Here is a 14,750-nt window from a genome sequence, read left to right as displayed (position 1 = left end):
GATTCTGTGCTATGTGGGAGGCTCCCCTAGGAATAACACTGTACAAAGTGTAATCTGCCAATGCAAACCTTTTTTATCTTGGTTTCTACCTCAAGGTCAGCATGCAGGAATGACAAGTATTTAATGGATAGAGATGTGTTGAATGGGCTGCAGTAGATAATTTACTGTACGAACAATGCTTAGTTTAAAAATATTGTCATTTAAGATATCCATTCCTCTAATAATTATGTGACGGTACATTATGACACCAAGCCACTGTTACACATTGTGGTCTCTTACTGGTTAAATAAAATATTAAACAGCTATAGGCAATGTGTTCATGGGCTGTCATTGTACCTTTAATAAATAAAAACTAAAGTTAATTGTGACCTGTATACGTGGCAGTGTTTATTTATATGGGTGAAGTCTACTAATATACTTATCACAAAATAGGATATTTTAGTGATACTAGATAGGACACCTACCTACCTCAGCTGATTTGTTGGCTGCCAGTTGGCCCTATTCTAAAAGGTGTAGAGTGTGATTTCACTCCATGAACTGACACCAGTCAGAACAAACAGGCAATGTATTATACGAAAATACTGGTTTTCTTCATTGGCACCAGATGTATAGTAGAATAGATAATGGGAACTTCCTTTTATATGTTATAATGCATATTTGCATTGTGTTTCTTTATAGAAGCTTTAAATCAAGGGGAGACAGTGGATTTAGATGCTCTCATGGCTGATCTCTGCTCCATTGAGCAGGAACTTAGCAGCATTGGTACACAGTCCACCAAGAATACCCTTAAGTCTCATGACCGTAGAGCTTCCCATAAGCCACCTGCTGGCCGGACAAGCTACAAACAGAGCAGTTTAAGAGGATTGCCTTCTTCGTCTGGAAAGATAACCAAACCTTCTCATGCCAATTTTTCCTTGGATGACATCACTGCACAGTTGGAGCAAGCCTCTTTAAGTATGGATGAGGCAGCAAGGCAGACAGTTGTAGAAGATGCCAAGCCAGTCGTAACCATCCATCATAGACGGACAGCATCAGCAGGCACAGTCAGCGATAGTGAAATCCGTTCCGTTAGCAACTCTTCACGTTCCAGCATCACGTCGGCAGCCTCCAGCATGGACTCCCTGGATATTGACAAAATAATGAGACCTCAAGAGCTAGACCTGCTGCAACAAGGCCAACCCATATCTGAGGTAAGGCTTTTTAAAAAATGGAAACCATTAACCCTGCACAATGCTGCTAAGTTAAATTAAGTTTATGAATATTATTATAATAATAGTTACGAATTTTCTATCTCTTTTTAAATGTGGTCTATCATGGATTTTCAGGTGAGCAGTAATACATTTGGACAAGGCTTCTTTTAGGTTTTACAGAGAATAAAGTGTTTACATTTTCATCATAAAATAAAATGCTTGAATAATTGTCTACTGACATTGTAAAACTAATGTATTTCCTCTGAATATATCAAAATACACATATCAAATTTCACAATATAGTAGTATTGTCTTTGAAATTTGACCTGAATTAAGGGAGCTTTGCACCTATTCCCACACACTAGTATTTTGGTGTGAGTTGACCTCTGGGTGTCAATAGTTTCCTCAATGCAGCTGGGTCCCATACTTAATATCAGTGGGGACCTATTCTTCAAGACTTTAGTAATAGTGTATAATTGTAGGTAAAGGTGAAAAAGACAGCAAGTCCTGATTGGTCTTTGGAATGGCCTTGGCACATAACCAGGATCCCCCCCCTCTTCTGACATTTATACATCATTAATGAAGCCTTATTGAATCTAACTAAAAGAAAGTATAGATCCCAGCTGTATTAACTCAGGGAAACCTGCAATATACTATTTTTAATTAGAACACTTGTATAGGGCTAGGGGTGGAAACCCCTTTAAAGAGCTCAGTATTTACTACATGGGTTGAATTAAAAAGTTAGCGACACTAATCTATCCGCAGACTCCTCAAAAATATGGGTACCAGGAGGAAAGATTTCAATGTGTGTTATGCAGGGGTTGGTAACCTTAGGCAACCCTGCTGGCTTTGCATCATGGGATGGGCAGTTCAATTTCTTTTATGGAGCACTCTGTTTACCATCTCTATAGAGAGTTTCTTGTCAGATTAGATCCAATAAAGTATTCTTTCAAATGAGTAGTGGACAACTGGTCACTCCTCAAGGTAAACTTATTTGTAACTCGGTAAAGATTATATTGTGCTAGATACCCATAGATATAACTTTTTGTATATCTCTACCAAAGCATGTAGGTTAAAACTTGGTTGGTGCTTTGTATTGCCAGAGTTGCAGACAGAGCTGTTCTGTCTTTATATTCACATATACTAACATAACTTTAGTTTCTCTTGTTGGTTTGTTTATTTTAATAAAACTCTGAGCTACAGTTACATGCTGCTTTGCTTGTAACCACATTTAGATAAGTCTCTTGGGGTATTCATGCTAACATACTCAACAAGATACTACTTTATCCTCATTTAAATATATTCTTAAATAAAAAAGTAGTCTTGCAGTGTTTGGGTGCTCCTACTTGTCTTGCATTGGTTTGCTTTTCATAGTCTTATACGTCCAGTGACTTTTAAGTGGACAATACATAATCAGGCAGTTCTAATTGTTATTAAATAAAATCTATACATTATTTGTAAACAGTGAATATTTCAATATTATTTCTCTTTAAATTGGTTGTCCATCTTCAAGCACGGTTTCCTTCTATGTGTGTGTAAACACAGCATCTGACTAAATGGCCATGACTCATGTTCAGTGAGGTGCTGTGTTCATTATAATCCTCCTAGATTGGCCGATTCAAATCTCACACCTCCTTCACCACTTCAGAGCTTTAAACTTACTTTTCTGACTAGACGCAAGTAGCAGGCCGCAGCACTAGTTACAATATAATGGTGGAAGTTTAAAATTGCTACATAAGAGGGGCACCTACAATATAGTCTGTATGTTGCACAGTGGACAGCCCTTTAAAATGTTCAGGCAAGCAAATATGTTCATCATTTGCTCTGCATAAGGCTCCTGGTTTGCTGTATATTTACATTTATTGGGGTAACATCTCCTGACTCTGACACAATCATGTGTGTTGTAGGATGTGTATCATATGAATGTGTGTATTCTTAGTGTCAGCGCTCGTCGCCATGTATTAGCTGTAGAATTACCACAGTTATCCAAGGTACGGGTGGAGCGATCAAATGAACCATAACTGATTTCATTATCAAAGGACAAGTCCATCTTGCTCCACTTTTCTTTTTTGCCACTGCTGTGTGGCAATGTTTCCTAGATGTGCTAAGAACTGCCGTGTGTTTGTGTCATTGCTCTGTCGCTTAGCATCCAGCCAGGTCGCTGCAGTCTTTGTTTGAAAGTGTATGAAAACAATATTGTGACCTGTGAGGTGGTCAAAATTGACTGCAAATGACTTGAAATTAGTGTTAATGGGGTTAATAATAATGTAGGGGGAAAAAAAGCAAAAATATGTGATGTTAGCAAAAAAATAGGGATTTAAGAAAAAAAATCTGAAACCAAAACATGGAGGGTCAGTGAACATTTCTACATTATAACACTCATTTCCTCTGCAGCTCTGTAATAAATTATACTGTTGATCGAGACATATTATAATTACTGATGATACAGTCCCAATTAGTCCTTTCTGGTTGATGGCATTGTTGCTCACAGATTCCCAGTTTTTATTGTAACTATGTGACAGTGCTGTACATTCATGGATAGGCACATGCATCTTGGGGCAGTTACAAGTGTTCTTTTTAGAGAAAAGTATTCCCCCCACCACCACTTCTCTACAGCACTAAGATTCCTGCCTTTCTGTGGAAGTGACAGTGTGTTCCCACAGCACTGTATTTTCAAAGGACATCTTGTATTCATCTTTGGCAGTCCTAAACACAAATTGTCTACTACCAGTATAATTGGCTTTCTAAACCCTAGAAAGAAAGTCTATTTGTGTATCCTTGTGAGAAAAAGCAGTTTTTGTTTTTTTGTATTGTTTCCTTTTCACCAAGGCACTGACTGGTGCCCACATTTTGTTTTCCATCAGAATAGTTTGAGTAGTTTATTTTATTGGCACGCTACAATATATTAATATTGCTAATGTTATAAGGAAAAAAATGTAAGTTGTATCATATGAATTCTTAACGAATATAGGATCAACTAATTCCTTTTGAGAGTGGTAAAGGTAGAGCCAGGTTTCCTTCTAGATCAGGGATGCACAACCTTTTTGTAGGTCCAAGGGCCACATTAGGGGAGAGTACTAATTTGATGGGGCTGCAATAAAACACAATTTGAAAAATCTGTAGAATTTGCTACACGAATAAAATGAACCTATTTGCAGTTATGCCATACTTCAATGTCATAGCTCTCAACTTTGTAAAAAAGTCTCCTTGGGGATCAGGATGTATGCAGGGGTGTGGTCAAACCATGTAGCGGATGTGACATGGGGAGCAAGCCATGTCCTTACCCTGTAATATATTTAGTCTCCCTCACCTCCTTACTAACAGATCTCTCACCTATGTAGTAGTAACACATTCTTTAATAATACATCTCCCCTACCCTTCGCCCCCGCCTCCCCACTCTGTATTAACACATTCTCTACTGTCAACCCACTGTAGTCACACATTATCTCAGCTCATCCATTTAGCAACTCATACTCCCCTGAGTCCCAAAAGGCAATGTCGTATCCAATTTGTGTCCAATGTGTGGTTAATTTGGACAATAATTCTGTATGAGCTTTGCCCTGACCAGCTTTAACAGTGTGTGAAGTATGTATGTTGGAATATCAAATTGCAGTAGTCCTTTGTAGTTGGTCTCCTAATAAGGTATGCTCTTTTTTTTTTTTTTTTTTTTTTCTAAACTACATCCATTACATATTAGGCATTGTAGCATTGGCGGTCCTATTGGAAAGATACTATAGGTCATTCAATTTTAAGCGTACGTTGAAGGTGGCAATGCCATCACGTGCAGATTTCCTTGTGTTTGTGGCCCAGCATTATCTTAATCACAACACATAGCTAGCAAGAGCAAGGGGTTAGTGTGGGCACTAGGAAAATGTGGGACATAAAATTGAGAGCCTGCAAATTTAGGAAGTTCAAGGTAGATGACACACAGAATTGTTGAAATTGACTCCTGCAAAATACAATTTGTTCACCACTGTTTCATGCCCTAAATTGTCTGTGCAATGGTTGATGATGCTTATGTATATTTTGTATTCAGTAGGTGACAGGTGATGTCATTAGCAGTAAGGCTTACAGAGGCCATCAAGACCTATGTTCTGCTCTTTAACCATTGGGACCACCTACACAGTGTGGAGGCATAATTTGTGGATTGAACAGTATAAAGCCTATCAATTTGCTAAGAACCAGTGAAATTACTGAACAATATAAATGAGGCCTAACTTAATTTACAAGGGAACAAGTCTGTCATGAATGTGATGGACTGCATTCTCATTCATATTATTTTAGCCCATACAATGGATCCCGCTACTGACTAAAGACAAGGGCTGTACAAATCCTAGGAGCCAGGTTGTCAATGCACCTAAAAATTACTGCTGGTGCCCAAGGTTTTGGGAGCCATTTCTGTTGATGTGAATGAATGTGCCTTTTACCTAGCTCCTTTGACAAATCTAGAAGCCAGCAGGATCTTCTGATTTGCTTCTAAATGCTACACTATTTTATTCACTTCTGGTACTGGGGACATGTCCACTTTAAGTAAAGTTTTAAGTCGCATATCCACGATTACATGTACTTTATATATGTGCTTCATATGCTAATAAAATCTTTAATAAAAACGCACTTCAAATGCAATAGTTTGATAAGTGTTTGTTAATTGCATTTTTGCTAGTGTTTAGAATCTCTGTGAAGCTCAGTAGGCTTTCCCAGGTCATTTACCCATGGTGCTATCTGAAAACTAGAACACAAATGGAATTCTACTGCAATGATTTCAACAGCAGCATGGGTGACTCTAGTGCCTAGGTTCCTAAACTGTGCGCCGCGGCTCCCAGGGGTGCCGCGGCGCTGTCACAGGGGTGCTGTGGACAGGAAGGAAAAAGAAAAACAAATACTTACCAATCCGGCGGCGCCCGGGACCCAGCATCCTCCTCCTTCCTCGTTTCTCACTGAATGCCGGGCGTGACGTCATGCCCGGTATTCAGTGAGAAACGAGGAAGGAGGAGGATGCTGGGTCCCGGGCGCCGCCGGATTGGTGAGTAGTTTGTTTTTTTCTTCCTGTCCACGGCGGGGGCACAGCGAGGGGCAGAGGCTGAGGGGACAGAGCGGGCAGAGGCTGAGGGGACAGAGCGGGCAGAAGCTGAGGACACAGCGAGGGGCAGAAGCTGAGGACACAGCGAGGGGCAGAGGCAGAGGGGACAGAGCGGGCAGAGGCAGAGGGGACAGAGCGGGCAGAGGCAGAGGGGACAGAGCGGGCAGAGGCAGAGGGGACAGAGCGGGCAGAGGCAGAGGGGACAGAGCGGGCAGAGGCAGAGGGGACAGAGCGGGCAGAGGCAGAGGGGACAGAGCGGGCAGAGGCAGAGGGGACAGAGCGGGCAGAGGCAGAGGGGACAGAGCGGGCAGAGGCAGAGGGGACAGAGCGGGCAGAGGCAGAGGGGACAGAGCGGGCAGAGGCAGAGGGGACAGAGCGGGCAGAGGCAGAGGGGACAGAGCGGGCAGAGGCAGAGGGGACAGAGCGGGCAGAGGCAGAGGGGACAGAGCGGGCAGAGGCAGAGGGGACAGGGCGGGCAGAGGCAGAGGGGACAGGGCGGGCAGAGGCAGAGGGGACAGGGCGGGCAGAGGCAGAGGGGACAGGGCGGGCAGAGGCAGAGGGGACAGGGCGGGCAGAGGCAGAGGGGACAGGGCGGGCAGAGGCAGAGGGGACAGGGCGGGCAGAGGCAGAGGGGACAGGGCGGGCAGAGGCAGAGGGGACAGGGCGGGCAGAGGCTGAGGGGACAGGGCGGGCAGAGGCTGAGGGGACAGGGCGGGCAGAGGCTGAGGGGACAGGGCGGGCAGGTGGATGAGTGTGTGGATGCAGAGGGGCACTGAGTGTGTTAGCTGTAAATTATTCTTTAACAGAAATATAATTGAAAAAATATACATAAATAAATTCTTTTCCCTTGGATTTATGTGTATTATTTTTTTTATACAACTAAATAAGTATTTCTATTCTGACCTAAATATTTATTACGTCTTTTTCACTACTTATAAAACGGGACTGCTCGGTAATTATTTTGGAGGGGTGCCTTGAAAATTTTTTGGAGACTCTAAGGGTGCCGCGAACTGCAAAAGTTTGGGAACCACTGCTCTAGTGTCAGACAAATTTGCATACATTTTATTTGTGTTGAAAATGCTAGCAAAGTGCATTCAATAAATGGCAGTTTGTATTTAGCCCCTAATTAAAAGTCACAGCAGGACTGTAAGGGATTACTTGTGCCTTGGAAAACAGGTGTTGCATAGTAAGGCTTGCTGCTCTGAGACTTATCAATAACATTGTCACTTCCCAATAGGATTATTATTATTATTTATTTATAAGGTGCCACAGATTCCATAGCGCCTGATACAGAAGCAAGTAACAAATAGATGAGGTAATACATGTCGGCAGCACAGAGTGTGAGTAAAGCTATGGGGACTCTCTCAGACTGCAGCAAAATTACGTGACAGGATGTACGAGGGACAGGAGACAGACATGGGGCAATAGGTAGAGAGGACCCTGCCCGCGAGGGATTACATTCTAAAGGGAGGGGAGGTGAGAGACAGTAGGACCAACTGCGAGAAAAAATTTAGATGGGAGATGAGGAAGAAAAGGTGATGGATATAATGGTTAGGAGGTGGTAGGATAGGCGATCTTGAAAAGGTGAGTTTTGAGTGAGCGTTTTAAGAACTGAAGGTTGGGGGAAGAGTTGAGTCAGATGGGGTAGGGAGTTCCAAATATTAGGGGCAGCACGGCAGAAGTCTTGGAGGCGAGTATGGGAGGAGGTAATGAGGGGTGAATTGATGCAGAGGTCAGAGGCGGAGTGGATGGGTAGGTATGTACCTCTTGACAAGGTAAGAGATGTAAGGGGAGAAGTGTTGGTTAAGGGCTTTGTAAGTGAGGGTAAGGAGCTTGAACTAAGTTCTGAAATGGGTTGGGAGCCAATAAAGGGATTTACGCAGAGAAGTGGAAGAGGTGTGGTGGAAGATGACCTTAGCCGCAGCATTCTGTATGGATTGAAGGTCAGAAGTGCGTGAGTGAGGAAGACCAGTGAAAAGGAGGTTGCAATAGTCGAGACAAGAAATGATGAGTGAATGGACCAGGGTTTTGGTTGCTTCCTGAGAAAGGAAGGGTCGGATTTTCGTAATGTTACGGAGGCAGAAGTGGCAGGATTTGGTGAGGGACTGGATATGAGGGGTAAAGCTGAGAGCTGAATCAAGGGTGACTCCAAAGCAGCGGGCTTGGTTGACAGGAGAAAGAGTGATGATGAGCCAGAAGCAGACATACTAAAAGAGCGCCCGAGAGGTAGGAGGCAAACCAGGATAGCGCTGTTTCACGAAGACCTATGAAGTGAAGGGTGGTGAGAAGAAGAGAATGACATACTCTCCCCCCGCCCTACCTCTCCCGTTCCTCCCCGCCATCCCCCGCGCGCTGCTCATCTTGCTAACCTCATCCCCATTTCCCCCCTCTCCTCTCCCCCTTTCTTCTGTGCCCTCTGGAATGCCAGATCCGTCCGCAACAAGCTGACTGCTATCCACGACCTCTTTCTATCCAACTCCTTTAACCTTCTTGCCGTTACTGAAACCTGGCTCTCCGATTCTGATACTACTTCCCCCGCTGCCCTCTCCTATGGTGGCCTCTCCTTCACCCACTCCGCCAGGCCTGGTGCCCGCCCTGGCGGTGGAGTTGGCCTCCTCCTCTCCTCCACCTGTACTTTTCGTGTCATTCCCCCTGAACCCTCCCTCTCCTTCTCCTCTTTTGAAGCTCACTCCATCCGCCTCTTCTACCCCATCCATCTCCGCGTCACTGTCATCTACCGCCCCCCTGGCCCCACCTCCCTCTTCCTTGACAACTTTGCTAGCTGGCTTCCTCACTACCTCTCCTCCGATCTCCCCTCGATCATTCTCGGCGACTTTAATATCCCCATCGACAACCCCACCTACCCTGCTTCCAGCAAACTGCTCACCCTCTCTTCCTCCCTTGGTCTCACCCAATGGACCTCCTCCTCTACCCACTGCCTTGGTCACTCCCTTGATCTTGTCTTCTCCTACCTATGTAATCTCTCCGACTTCTCCATCTCTCCCTTTCCTCTATCCGACCACCATCTCCTCTCCTTCTCTCTCTCCTCTTCTCCTGCTCCCCTCCCCCTGCCCAAACCTACTCTGTCCATACGCAACCTCGATGCTCTTGACCCTGCCTCTCTGTCCTCCTCTCTCGATACCCTCCTTTCTCCCCTTTCCTCCCAGGCCTGCCCCAACGAGGCGGTCTCCCTCTACAATCACACCCTCACCTCCGCTCTGGACGCGGTCGCCCCTGCCCACTCCGTCCACCCCCGCTGCTCCAAACCCCAACCCTGGCACTCCAAATTTACCCGCTTCCTCCAAAAATGCTCCCGTTCCGCCGAACGTCACTGGAGAAAATCCCGCTCCCTGGCTGACTTCCTCCACTTTAAATTCATCCTTTCATCCTACAGCTCTGCCCTCTCACTCGCTAAACAATCTTTCTTTAAATCCCTCATCTCTTCCCAGTCCTCTAACCCCCGCCGCCTCTTTGCCACCTTCAGCACTCTCCTGGCCCCCTCCCCTCCCCCCACCCCCTCCTCCCTGACTGCCTCTGATTTTGCCTCCTTCTTCTCCTCTAAAATCGAGGCCATCCGACTTGAAATCTCCTCCTCCACTCTCTCTTCCACCCCTCCCACTCTTCTGTCCTCCCCCCCAACCACCTTCCCCTCCACTCCTTCCGTCCCACCACCGGTGAGGAAGTCCACTCTCTCATTTTATCCTCCCCCCCCACTACCTGCCCCCTGGATCCCATCCCCTCCCACCTTCTTCGCTCCCTTTCCCCCACCACCTGCTCCCACCTCGCTCACCTCTTTAATCTCTCCCTCTCCACTGGCATCTTCCCCTCCTCCTTCAAACATGCTCTCGTATCCCCCATTCTTAAGAAACCTAATCTCGACCCCACTTCTCTCTCGAACTATCGCCCCATATCTCTTCTCCCTTTTGCCTCCAAAATTCTTGAGAGGCTCGTCTGCAGCCGTCTCACCTCCTACCTTTCTGAATACTCCCTCCTTGATCCTCTCCAGTCTGGTTTCCGCCCCCTCCACTCCACTGAAACTGCCCTGGCTAAAGTCACCAATGACCTCCTCTCTGCAAAAGCCAGGGGCCACTTCTCCCTTCTCATCCTCCTTGACCTCTCTGCAGCCTTTGACACCGTTGACCACCCCCTCCTCCTTCACACCCTCCAGTCTTTCGGCCTCTCCGGCCCAGTCCTGTCCTGGTTCACCTCTTACCTTACTCACCGTTCCTTCTCTGTCACCACCTCTGGGTCTCTCTCCCCGCCATCCACCCTTCCAGTCGGGGTCCCTCAGGGCTCTGTTCTGGGACCCTTACTCTTCTCTCTATACACCTCCTCCCTGGGTGAACTCATCAGCTCCTTCGGCTTCAGCTACCACCTTTACGCTGACGACACTCAACTATACCTCTCCTCTCCTGATCTCTCTCCCTCCCTCCTCTCTAGGGTGTCCGCCTGCCTCTCTGCCATCTCCTCCTGGATGTCCTCTCGATTCCTCAAACTTAACCTTGCCAAAACTGAGCTCATAGTTTTTCCTCCCTCTCATACCCCATCCCCTTCTGACCTCTCCATCACTGTCGACAACACCTCTATCTCCCCTGTCCCCCAACTTCGCTGCCTTGGTGTCATCCTCGATTCCTCTCTCTCCTTTGGCCCCCACATCCTCTCTCTTGCTAAATCCTGCCGCTTCCAGCTGCGCAACATCGCTCGCATCCGGCCCTTCCTCTCCCAAGATGCCACCAAATGCCTTATCCACTCTCTGATCATCTCCCGCCTGGACTACTGTAACCTCCTCCTCACTGGCCTCCCCCACTCTCATCTCGATCCCCTTCGATCCGTCCTTAACGCTGCAGCTAGGCTTATTTTCCTCCCTCCCCCCTCTACCTAGCCCTTCACTGGCTCCCATTCCCCTTCAGAATCCTCTTTAAGCTCCTCACACTCACCTACAAGGCCCTCGCCAACTCCACTGCACCCTACATCTCCACCCTCCTCTCTATTCATGCTCCATCCCGCCCTCTCCGTTCTGCCTCTGACCGTCGCCTCTCTTCCCCCCTTATAACCTCCTCCCACGCACGTATCCAAGACTTCGCCCGCGCTGCCCCCCTCCACTGGAACAAGCTCCCTCCCTCCATCAGAACTTCCCCTAATCTGTCCAGCTTCAAACGGGCCCTAAAAACCCACCTTTTTCTTAAAGCCTTTCTGTCTCCCACTTAACTTCCTACCTTATCTTCTGCCTCTGTCCCCCTACTCTCCCTCTCTCCCCTGCGTCTCTCTGTCTGTCCACCCCTCCCCTTAGATTGTACGCTCCTCTGAGCAGGGCCATCTCTCCTCCTGTTTCCACCACTTCTAACTCTGCTCTCCAGCTACTTAGCCCTCCTCCTCAAAGGTCCTCCACCCCACATCCACTTTCGCTCCCTCCTCCCCCCTGGGGGTCTCCCTGTCTTCCGCGCCCCCCTTCTTGGGCCCCGTCGTTTTCGGAACCTCCCTCCCCCTTCCCCGCCCTCTCTAGCTGTGCATTGAGCGTACTGAGTTGCTGTGTTTACTGTACTGTGCTGTCTCCCATTGTATTGTGATTTTGTTTGTCTCTGTACGGCGCTGCGGATGCCTTGTAGCGCCTTATAAATAAATATTAATAATAATAATAATAAAATTGACGGTATCAAAAGCAGCAGAGTACGAGAAGGGAAAAGTGACCATTGGACTTAGCTGAAAGCAAATCATTTGTTTCTTTAGTGAGGGCAGTTTCAGTTGAGTGAAGAGGATGGACGTCAGACTGGAGAGGGTCAAAAAGAGAGTGGGAAGAGGGAAAGTGGGTCAGGCGATTGAAGACAAGTCGTTCGAGAATTTTAGAAGCAAAGGTATGAGAGATATGGGGTGATAATTGAACTGAGAGGATGGGTCAAGGGAAGGTTTATTGAGAATAGGAGAGATGAGAGCATGTTTGAAGGCTGAAGATACCAGTGTAGAGAGAGAGGTTAAAGAGGTGAGCAAGGTGACAACAGGCATTGGAAAAGAGGGAGCGGAGGAACTTGGAGGGTACAGGATCGAGAGGACAGGTTGTAGAGGAAGAGGATTTCAGGCACAATAACAGGTGAGTAGGAGTCAAGGGTGGCAGTGTGTGTGATAGGGAGGACAGATGGGGGAGGCAAGATATCATTGTGTATAGTCAATTTTGTCTTTGAAGTTGGTGGCGAAGTGAAGAGTGGTGATGGACGAGGGGGGAGACGGTTGGGGTAGGATACAGTAGAGAATTAATGGTAGCAAAGAGGCGTCGGGGTTTATTGGACAGGGAGGAGATGAGGGATATGAAATAGATTTGTTTGGCAAGAGAGGGCAGAATAATAGGAAGATGGGATGAATTTATAGTGGGTGACGTCAGCATGTACATTATTATGATGAAAGGGGATAGTGAAAGATTGTGTAAGCAGCAGTAGGGACCCAGAAGGGTGTATCTTACAATTCATGTATGTTTTCTTGGCAAAATATGGATAAAGTTGAGTGATTACAGGCACAATAAGGCATTACATCAGCCTGGCTAGAAAGGTGACAAATTTGCATTTAAACAATTACACCATATACCAAAATCTGGGCTTTCAGTTCCACTGCGCATGCCACGTATGCGCACATCCCCTAATACCAGAGTGGCGAAGGTAAAAGGTGACTCTCGCCTCTCCAGCACAGTATTGTGATATTATGTTAATAGGTAATTAACTGTGCTTTTGTGACTGATGTGAAAAATATAAATAATAAGTGTGAAGTCCCTGCTTAAAGATCACAATCCACATTTAAATATTTATAGGTTTTTTTACAATCTCATTTATCCAAGTTACTTGTACTGTCACGTCTAAGAGAGCAGGCATGTGTCTTTGTGTGCAGTAAATTTAAGACCTGTTTTAAATTAAATATTCTTTTCCATCATAGTAACTGGTGTTTTTCTTTGACAAAGCCTGCTTACATTTGGAAAGTCACATTTTTTAGCTGGTGACAACAGTAAGGAATTTGTGTAGGAATTTTTTCCATCTGCACAAAATGAAAAAACAGAATATGCTAGTTAAATTATTTCACAATATTACTGTCTGACATTTTCTGAGGAAGCTAAAGATGTAAAAATAAGATCAGCTTTTTTTAAAAAAAATAAAAAATATAAGTGTGTTGAAAAATGTTGCTATGAGTTTATCCAGTTTCCAAAATTAGAGACAATGTAGTTTAAATGGCGTTTCACCTTCAGATTACTTTCATTTATTTGCTTGCTTATGCCCTGCTGCAAGTTTTTTTACTAAATACATCACTTATTTCTAGCTTTCTTCTGTGCTTTTAGCAATAATTATTTTAATGTACTGTGATAAGATGCAAAGCTGCACTCTTTTAGTGTCTTTAGTTTTTCTCTCATGCTCTCTCTCGCTGTCTGGCGCTAGTTTCACGTACGTACGATCGAGAGAGCGCGCGCTCTGTCTCTTCCCTTGACATCGCATTACTTTAATATGATATGATGATTTTACCATATCAAAGTAATGTTTCTACATTTACTGATTGTATATTTGATTTTAGGAGGCTTTACTTATGCTGTCCTCATAGACATTGCAGATAGGTTGTGTGATAGAATGCTGGTCTCTGCAGGACACTGACGTCTGGCTCATGGTGGGGTAATTCTTAGAAAATGATTTTTCTTATTCTTAGAAACACATGCCAGGAATTGTGGAAAGGGTTCAAAGTTTCCTTTTATTTATTTTTTTAATGAATTTCCTGTTAAATTATGTAAAATCCTTTGATAATTAAAAGTAATGGAAAACACATGGATGTTTTAAGACAAGTTAAATGCATTCTGCTTAAATTTTAAGATGAACAGTTGTTGGTTGGTCGAGCCTACTCTCCATTTTTAACTTCACATATTCTTGGAAAAGTGTAAAAACATTCAGGGTTCACTAGACTCATTACTTTTTATAGAGTCTTTAAAAGCTCCTGGGGGCAGTAGGGTTTGGACATTTGTCCCCTGAGCTTTTTATCCCAACGGTTTCTTGTGTAGTCACTTTTCTAATTGTTAAATTCTGAAATACAACTGAAATGAATTATGATCACAAATTTTAGTTCTCTAACTGTGTTTATCTGCGGCTTCTGTGTATCCACATGTCATTACCCATCCATGGGGTATCAGTAGCTTGAAGCCTGTGCAACAGCTATATCTCAGGGCTACATGTACAATCCTCGCATCCCTCCCATCTCTATTGTGAAAGATGATGATGATGATGATTGCATGTAAGCCAGAAAACATTGATGAACACAGATAATAGGATTCCAATGTGTGACAGCTGTTTATGAACTGGAATTCAGTTGCTTTGTGAATTTATCATGCATAACAATGCAGAGCGATCCCACCAAGATCAATGATTATAGACCTCTGACATCCCTTTTTTTTTTTTTTACTGCCACTCAGACCGATTACAAAAATGTATAGTCACATGCAGATATATTATTGGGGGGGGGGGGGG

At 45.1% G+C, this 14,750-nt stretch overlaps 1 protein-coding gene across 3 annotated transcripts in view; it reads left to right on the top strand.

Annotated features, from left to right (window-relative positions):
- Positions 1 to 14,750, top strand: part of RAPH1 (Ras association (RalGDS/AF-6) and pleckstrin homology domains 1) — a 136,442-nt gene that overhangs the window by 69,506 nt on the left and 52,186 nt on the right. For all 3 annotated transcript variants that reach the window (XM_075180185.1, XM_075180186.1, XM_075180187.1), the window contains exon 4: positions 679 to 1,190. In XM_075180185.1, coding sequence (XP_075036286.1) covers positions 679 to 1,190 — 512 coding nt within the window. The remainder of the gene's footprint in view (positions 1 to 678; positions 1,191 to 14,750) is intronic.

Source organism: Mixophyes fleayi, chromosome 7 (assembly GCF_038048845.1).
Source record: "Mixophyes fleayi isolate aMixFle1 chromosome 7, aMixFle1.hap1, whole genome shotgun sequence".
Classification (NCBI taxonomy): Eukaryota; Metazoa; Chordata; class Amphibia; order Anura; family Limnodynastidae; genus Mixophyes; species Mixophyes fleayi.
The sequence above is the reverse complement of the archived record's forward strand: the minus strand, read 5'-3'. Positions and strand labels throughout refer to the sequence as shown.